Genomic DNA, 8,824 nt, shown 5'->3' on the forward strand with positions numbered 1-8,824 from the left:
AAAAGGAAAGAAAGGTACTATACTTCATCTTTTGTGCCGAGGGATTTTTTAGTGTGACGAGAATACAAGATGTTATATTATGTGTTATTATATAAATAGTGAGATATATGTGTTAAAAAGTTAATAACTTAAAAAATAAAAATTTTCATCACTTATATAAAAATACGTGATGTACAACTCGTGTTCCGGTCACAATGAAAAATTTCTTTTTGCACCAGTGTTTGAATTTATTTTTAAGAGATTCTAATTATTTAATCTAAATTACATAGAGAAGAATTTGAACTTGTATACAAGGGTTGGCATATTGTCTTGACCAAATGGGTACTATTATCATAATTTAAAATAACAGCAAAGTCTTCACCTATTAAGTGAGGTTAGCTATATGAATTCTAGAATACCACCGTACTTAGTTTTGTGTCATGTCTTCTGTTATATCCAAGTTGTCCAATTCTTTTCTTAGAATCTCTTTCTAAGTTTTCCTAGGCCCTTCTCTACCCTTTTTAGCCTTGATCCTCTGTCTTATAATCACATCTTCCAATCGAACCATCTATAGATATTCGTTTTATATGTCCAAACTACTAATTCGATTTTCTCTCTTATGTTATCATAATTTAAAATAGACAAAAAAATTTCTAGTCATGGGGTTTTGTAATTTACATATTGGGTGTTGTGGGTTGAATCTGTTTTGGTAAAAAAGAACTAGACTTGGTTGCTGCAAATTTAGCAAATTTAGCAACAAATGCTGCTTACCTCCAATCCTAAGTGAACACGTGTCAATTAAAACTCTAACATTTGTCTAGTCGAAATTGGATGCAGCAACTGATTCTGAATTCTTGAGCAGCGAAGTTAAATTCGGTCAAAAAAAACCCATCTTTTTCACACAGTGTCGTTTGTCGGGAAGAAAATTCCCATCTGTTCTCACTCTGTCACTGTTTGTTGTGTGGTTTCTGTTTTATTTTTTTTCACAATATATATATATATATATATATAAATATAATAATATTATTAATAATAATTACAGAGTAAGAAGCAAAAGCGAAGCAATCCCACTCCCACCAACCGTAGAACACACCAAAGCACGAGAGGTATATTTTGGCACCAATGGAAACAGGAACACGAAAAACACATAAAACAACAAAATGATGAGAGGGAGTGGAAGAAAATACCACGCAAAAGTTTGGCGTTAAACAGAATAAATCCTGAATAAAAAAAAGTGACGGGAGAGCAAGAAGAAGCAAAAGACAACGAGCTCCAAAAACCACCAGGTGGATTGGGATAATAACGAGAGAGATAACAGAGGGGGGAGAGAGAGAGAGAGAGAGAGAGAGAGAAGAGAGAGGAGAGAGAGTTTGGCTTGTTCATAAAGCTAGGAATTTTTGCAAATGTCACAAGATTCTGAGGGGATAAAGACGATTGAGCAGTGGAGATGGTCCGAAATGCAAGGCCTTGAGCTGCTGCCGGATGCTGCCGATCCTTTTAAAACCAACCCAGCAGCAAACCCAGCAACCCCATCTAACCCACCAGCAACAACATCAACTCCACAAAGGGCGGAGAGAATGGAGAGCTCCGAGCCCAGGAAGGACTCCACCGGCGGCGGCGAAAAGCCGGAGTCTTTACCCGCAGTTCAGTTCAAAGAACTCTTCAGATTCGCTGATGGGTTGGATTACGTTCTGATGGCAATTGGATCAGTTGGAGCTCTCGTGCATGGCTGCTCTCTCCCCATTTTTCTCCGGTTCTTCGCCAATCTTGTTAATTCTTTTGGCTCGAATGCAAACGACATGGATAAGATGATGCACGAGGTTTTGAAGGTACTGTATGAAACGAAACGAAATCTTAGCATGTTGTTATGAATGTGGTGATCGAATCAAAACTCCATTTTTTTACTGACTTTTTGGGATTGTGAATTTTTTGCAGTACGCATTGTACTTTCTGGTGGTTGGAGCTGCCGTATGGGCGGGTTCATGGGCCGGTGAGCTTTTAACCGTTGGCTTTTTTAAAAGTTTGGGTTTTCGTTTCGGGGTTTTTTGCTAATGCGAGGACTGAGGACATTTTTCTAAATTTGGGTTGCAGAGATTTCTTGTTGGATGTGGACCGGAGAGCGGCAGTCAACCAAGATGAGGATCAAGTACCTTGAGGCTGCTCTGAGCCAGGACATTCAGTACTTTGACACGGAGGTTCGAACTTCGGACGTCGTTTTCGCAATCAACACCGATACAGTGATGGTCCAGGACGCCATTAGTGAGAAGGTGAAGCAAGCAGAATGCTCGAAACTTTGCTTGAAAATTCAAGTTGGTAAATTTGGTTCTCATTTGGGATTGGGTTTTTTGTGCAGTTGGGTAATTTCATTCACTATATGGCAACATTTGTGTCTGGATTCGTGGTGGGTTTTACTGCTGTGTGGCAATTAGCACTTGTCACACTTGCTGTTGTTCCGCTGATAGCGGTGATCGGAGGCATTCATACCACCGCATTAGGCAAAATCTCAGGCAAGAGCCAAGAAGCTCTTTCACAAGCAGGACACACGGTGGAACAGGTGAGAAAATGTATCTTCCTATTAGCTCATCTCCATTTCCGAGTTTCGATTTTTACTGGATTTGTGGAAAATTTGAGCAGTTTTTGCACATGGGGTTTAGCTGATTTGTAGCCAAATTGCAGACTGTAGCTCAAATTCGAGTTGTTTTGTCGTATGTTGGGGAATCGAGAGCGCTACAAGCATACTCCTCGGCATTGAAGGTGGCTCAGAAGCTTGGTTACAAAAGTGGATTTGCTAAAGGAATGGGACTCGGAGCGACTTACTTTGTAGTTTTCTGCTGTTATGCACTTCTTCTATGGTATGGAGGTTATCTTGTTAGGCACCACTTCACCAACGGCGGTCTTGCCATCGCTACCATGTTTGCTGTCATGCTAGGTGGAATGTAAGTGCTGTGTTGTGTTCGTATTAGTGTAAAAATGTTTTATTAGTTAAGATACTGTTTGCTCATGATTCACTTTGATCAACAGAGGATTGGGACAGTCTGTACCAAGCATGGGCGCATTTGTGAAGGCTAAAGTTGCAGCTGCGAAGATTTTCAAAATTATTGATCACAAACCGGGCATGGACCGCAATAGTGAATCAGGAGTGGAATTAGAGTCTGTTACTGGACTAGTTGAGCTGAAAAATGTAGATTTTTCCTACCCTTCGAGGCAGGATGTTCGAATCCTCAACAATTTCTCGCTGAATGTTCCGGCTGGAAAGACCATTGCTTTGGTTGGTAGCAGTGGCTCTGGTAAGAGCACTGTGGTCTCCCTCATTGAGAGGTTTTATGATCCTTCCTCAGGTAAATAATCCAGTCATTTCACTTCCAATGTCTTTGTTCCAAATCCAAATACAAGTTAATGTTGTTCCCGAGTTCATCTAGTTCAATGTGGGCATGTATTTTGGTTTACAAATCGATTGTTATATGAAACAGGACAAGTGCTGCTAGATGGACATGACATAAAGACGTTGAAACTAAAGTGGCTGAGGCAGCAAATTGGGCTTGTGAGTCAAGAACCAGCTCTGTTTGCTACCACCATTAAAGAAAACATACTTTTGGGGCGGCCTGATGCCGACCAGGTTGAGATCGAAGAAGCCGCCAGAGTTGCCAATGCCCATTCATTTATTATCAAACTTCCTGACGGTTTTGATACTCAGGTCAGCTAATTAAGAGAGTAAGATATAATTATCATTTCACAAATTAGCAAGGTTCAAGGCCGAATCTGAACCCCCTCTGAGATACTTGTCCGATACCCGAAACAATTAGCATTGTTTAGAACGTCCACCCATTCAGCACTTAAAATCTCTTAATTTGAGAGCCTAAACTGATGTAAAATTTGAAGTTTGGATCTGGAGTGAAAGGAGCCAGATTCAGGTCAAAATCTGGTGGCATATACTTGATTGCTTCTACTATATTATTAAAAGACGCATTGGTTTATTTGGTCAACAAACAAGACCCAACTTTATCTTTAGGGTTTTTTTTTGTTTTTTGTTTTTTTTTTTAATTTATTAATTTTAAATAAAAGTCAATGTGGGGAAGCGTTTGGTCATGTCTGCATATTGTAGAAAGTAACATGGTGCAGTCAACAATACATGTGCAGGAATCAGTAAGGATTGGCATATCCATGGTGAAACATTGACTGAATAAATATAGTAAGTACAAGACAAACGAAGAAAAACGAAGTTTGAATCCCCCTCCCCATAAATTAGAGTAGTTTAGAATGCCGTCCTGAAAGAAAAAAAAAAAAAAAGTACTTATTTGTCCGTGATTAAAGATTATAAAAGGTGTAAAGAAACTAAATTATGTAATGAGCCTAATGATTGTGATTTTGAAGATTAAATAGATAATAATTTGAACATAACAAGTGGCTAAAGCCTGCTGAAATTTTTCATTTCTTTTTATACATTATGTGTGGGATTAAATAAGAATGATCGAATTAATGGAAAAACTGAACGTAGGTGTAAAATTATATGCAAATTAATGATAAGTTGAAAATGGCAGGTAGGGGAGAGAGGACTACAATTGTCTGGAGGACAGAAGCAGAGAATAGCCATAGCAAGGGCGATGTTGAAAAACCCAGCAATCCTGCTATTAGACGAGGCAACGAGTGCATTGGACTCTGAGTCGGAAAAGCTGGTGCAAGAAGCCCTTGACCGGTTTATGATTGGAAGGACAACTCTTGTCATTGCCCATCGCCTATCAACCATTCGCAAAGCTGACCTTGTAGCTGTACTCCAACAAGGAAGTGTTTCTGAAATTGGAACCCATGATGAACTTTTCTCGAAAGGAGAAAACGGTGTCTATGCCAAGCTCATCCGGATGCAAGAGATGGCACACGAAACTGCTCTCAACAATGCGAGAAAGAGTAGCGCAAGGTAGGATCCACACATTGTCGATTCAGTATTGTTTCTTGAACATTTAATTATCTCTTTTGTAAATGGATAGTTTAAAGCTTGACAAATAGATATGCTTATCACGGTTCTTCATTTTGCAGGCCTTCTAGTGCCAGAAACTCTGTAAGCTCACCTATAATTGCCAGAAATTCCTCATATGGTCGATCACCATACTCACGACGGCTATCGGACTTTTCTACTTCTGATTTTAGTTTCTCCCTTGATGCCTCATATCCCAATTACCGGCTCGAAAAACTACAGTTCAAGGAGCAAGCTAGTTCCTTCTGGCGCCTTGCTAAAATGAACTCTCCTGAGTGGGTTTACGCTTTATTTGGTTCAGTTGGATCTGTTGTTTGTGGTTCTCTAAGTGCTTTCTTTTCATATGTTCTAAGTGCTGTCCTCAGTGTTTACTACAACCCGGACCATGCCTACATGATCAAACAAATTAATAAGTACTGTTACTTGTTAATTGGACTTTCATCAGCTGCACTTATCTTCAACACATTACAACATTTCTTTTGGGATATTGTGGGAGAAAACCTCACAAAACGAGTGAGGGAAAAAATGCTGACAGCAGTTTTGAAAAATGAAATGGCGTGGTTTGATCAGGAGGAAAATGAGAGTGCCAGGATTTCAGCAAGGCTGGCTCTTGATGCTAACAATGTCAGATCAGCCATTGGAGACAGGATTTCTGTGATTGTACAGAACACAGCACTCATGCTTGTTGCTTGCACTGCGGGATTTGTTTTGCAATGGCGCCTTACCCTTGTCCTCATAGCAGTCTTTCCTTTTGTTGTTGCAGCCACAGTTTTGCAGGTATTTTTTCTTTTCTTAATAGTTCATCGCACATGCGTTAGAAATCATTGGAAACTTATCGAATCTCGCCACCACATTCAGACTAGACATTTAATTGGGGGAAACACATACACAGTCTACTCTAGTGAAAATTGAGGCATGTTTTACTCTTTTCCCTGATAGATTATCTATTGACACGGTCATGTAATTTACTGGTTCTTTTGTTGAATTTGTAACAGAAATTGTTCATGACGGGTTTCTCGGGAGACCTTGAAGCAGCACATGCCAAGGCCACCCAACTAGCTGGGGAGGCCATAGCCAATGTAAGGACTGTTGCTGCATTCAATTCAGAGGGAAAAATTGTTGGTCTTTTCTCCAGAAACCTCCAGATTCCACTACGCCGGTGCTTTTGGAAGGGCCAGATTGCCGGAAGTGGATTTGGGATAGCTCAGTTTGCACTTTATGCTTCCTATGCTCTAGGTCTTTGGTATGCTTCCTGGCTGGTGAAGCATGGAATCTCCGACTTCTCAAAGACAATCCGAGTTTTCGTGGTCCTCATGGTGTCTGCAAATGGTGCAGCAGAAACATTAACCCTGGCACCTGACTTTATCAATGGTGGTCGAGCCATGCGATCAGTGTTTGAACTCCTTGACCGCAAAACTGAAATTGAACCTGATGATCCAGATGCTACTGTAGTCACTGATCGTCTGCGTGGAGAAATTGAATTGAAGCATGTAGACTTCACTTACCCTACTCGCCCTGATGTCCCTGTTTTCCGTGACCTCTCCCTTCGTGCCCGAGCAGGCAAGACTCTTGCCCTTGTTGGTCCTAGTGGATGCGGTAAGAGCTCAGTCATTGCACTGATACAGCGATTCTATGACCCAACATCAGGACGAGTTCTGATTGATGGGAAGGATATTCGAAAATATAATCTGAAGTCCCTAAGAAGGCACATTGCCGTGGTTCCCCAGGAGCCATGCCTCTTTGCTACAACTATATACGAAAATATTGCTTATGGACACGAGTCAGCAACTGAGGCTGAGATCATTGAAGCTGCAAACCTGGCTAACGCTCACAAGTTCATATCTGCATTGCCGGAGGGTTACAAAACATTTGTTGGGGAACGGGGAGTTCAGTTATCTGGAGGACAGAAACAAAGAGTTGCAATTGCTAGGGCTTTATTGAGGAAGGCAGAGGTTATGCTTCTTGATGAGGCAACAAGCGCACTTGATGCTGAATCGGAGAGATCTATTCAAGAGGCACTAGAGCGTGCTTGCTCGGGAAAAACCACAATTGTGGTTGCACATAGACTATCGACCATCAGAAATGCTCATGTCATTGCTGTGATTGATGATGGAAAGGTGGCAGAGCAAGGATCCCACTCCCATCTATTGAAAAATTACCCGGATGGGTGTTACGCGCGCATGATACAGCTACAAAGATTCACCCACACCCAAGCCATCGGAATTGCATCAGGTTCAAGTTCATCAGTAAAACCCCGAGAAGAGGAAGAAAGAGAAGGAAAGTAGGGTGAAGTCACATACCAGTAAAGAGGAGTATATCCCCGCATACCCCCTCTGATATTTTGTTTCTGTTTTTGTTTTTCTGTTTTTGGTATAGTATATGTATTAACTTTCTTCTTCCCCCTATTTTTACCATATATGTTCTTCTACCCTTATGAATCTTTGAAGAAAATAATAGTTGAATACTTACCTTGAGAGAAATCGAGATGATTAACCAACCCTGCAAGAGATTCTTAGCTATCCCCCGGTTGTATATTCTCTCGAGTCAAGATCACGTACAAGATAATAGTTAGATAAACACAATGAGATATACAACCAGTTACGTAGCAGATTCTCACTAGCCCTACTTTTTGAAACATGGTGACAACTTGACGTGCAAACCTACATGCGTGCATGCTTTAATTGTCAAACAAATCGTGCCTGGAATCCAATTGGAGTTCACAATAATGGTGAGCACTCCTACAATTTGAGTGTGACTTGGATAAAGTGTGTTGGAATTCCATCACTGTCCAACACTAGTCGCATGGAAAATGGGTGTAATGGTCTCGGATGTAGACCTGCGACTCGGATAAAAGACATGTTAGGCTTTTGATAAGTTACACATCACTGTCCAAACTTTGAACATGATTGGTTCATTCGTCCACGGCGACATGAAATAGTCCTATCCAGTCCAGTCCTCATCTCGATAGGGCAAATACATATGTATGTGACGGAGCTTGTGGGGGACAAAATTATTTGAGTTATTTGATGCCCATGTGCATGAGTTTAATGACAGAGAAATGGGAGGGAGATTGAATAAAAGATGAAAAAAATGGACAGAGACCCAAAAGGTGGAGTGAATGATTACTTCAAATTAGTGGATGGTAGTGGACAAAGCCTGTGAGATAAAGAGGATGGATGTATGGCATTAGAAAATGACATGGTAATCTGAGAGATTTTGGTGTTTGATTTGTAGGTACTATGTGTGTGAGAGTGGGTCACTAACTAATCTCTTTGTCTCAAGGAAATATATAGGGATATGAGTGGCCATAGATGGAACAATAACCTACGTGAATCGATGACGTTAAGGTTGAAGTGTTCTAAGCAAATTATGGATTACTATCTGAGACATTTAAAACAAGTGACGTCGTATTATTAGTTAAGATATTTAAAATAAGTGGCGTCGTATTATTAGTTCAAGATGTCATTGTGACGAGGGTATCTTTCTCCAAAGGAATTGTGTGCCACGCGTCCAAAAACCGAAAGGAGAAAAACCAATTTTGAGAAGAAAGGAAAAATTCCATCTTAAAAAGGCAATAAGAGGATAATGTGCGGTTACTAGAGAAGCACAACGAAGTAGTGATACCACTAGGGTGATGTCGTAATGCCCCATCTTGCGAATCCTTCGTCTTTCATTTTTTTTATTTTTTTTATTTTTAAAAGGGACCAGATGGTGGTTTCGTCACGGTAGTCCATCATCCCTGAGGCCGAGAAGATTCATAAAGGCACTTCATCTCAAGTCATATTTGGCTTAAACAAGGCATGATCAGATTAAGTTGGTCAAGAGAAAATGATTCAATCTCAAGAAATCATTTAAATATTCAATGTTCGTCAAAAC

The 8,824-nt window shown here is 40.4% G+C and overlaps 1 protein-coding gene across 1 annotated transcript; it reads left to right on the forward strand.

Annotated features, from left to right (window-relative positions):
* Nucleotides 1-1,094: 1,094 nt before the first annotated feature.
* LOC137722571 (ABC transporter B family member 1) lies at nt 1,095-7,428 on the forward strand. Its single transcript, XM_068461606.2, has 10 exons — nt 1,095-1,808; nt 1,915-1,969; nt 2,071-2,246; nt 2,333-2,533; nt 2,656-2,915; nt 3,001-3,317; nt 3,450-3,673; nt 4,518-4,891; nt 5,011-5,725; nt 5,944-7,428. The coding sequence occupies exons 1-10, from the start codon at nt 1,383-1,385 to the stop codon at nt 7,231-7,233; spliced, it is 4,038 nt and encodes a 1,345-aa protein (XP_068317707.1). The 5' UTR covers nt 1,095-1,382; the 3' UTR covers nt 7,234-7,428.
* Nucleotides 7,429-8,824: the final 1,396 nt, after the last annotated feature.

The sequence above is a fragment of the Pyrus communis genome, chromosome 4 (genome assembly GCF_041283825.1).
Source record: "Pyrus communis isolate YQ-2024b chromosome 4, ASM4128382v1, whole genome shotgun sequence".
NCBI classification, from domain to species: Eukaryota; Viridiplantae; Streptophyta; class Magnoliopsida; order Rosales; family Rosaceae; genus Pyrus; species Pyrus communis.

Coding starts and splice junctions, on each gene's coding strand:
- LOC137722571 (XM_068461606.2), top strand. CDS start 1,383: ATGTCACAAGATTCTGAGGGGATAAAGACGATTGAGCAGTGGAGATGG. Junction 1,809..1,914: donor TGATGCACGAGGTTTTGAAG/GTACTGTATGAA, acceptor AATTTTTTGCAG/TACGCATTGTACTTTCTGGT. Junction 1,970..2,070: donor ATGGGCGGGTTCATGGGCCG/GTGAGCTTTTAA, acceptor TTTGGGTTGCAG/AGATTTCTTGTTGGATGTGG.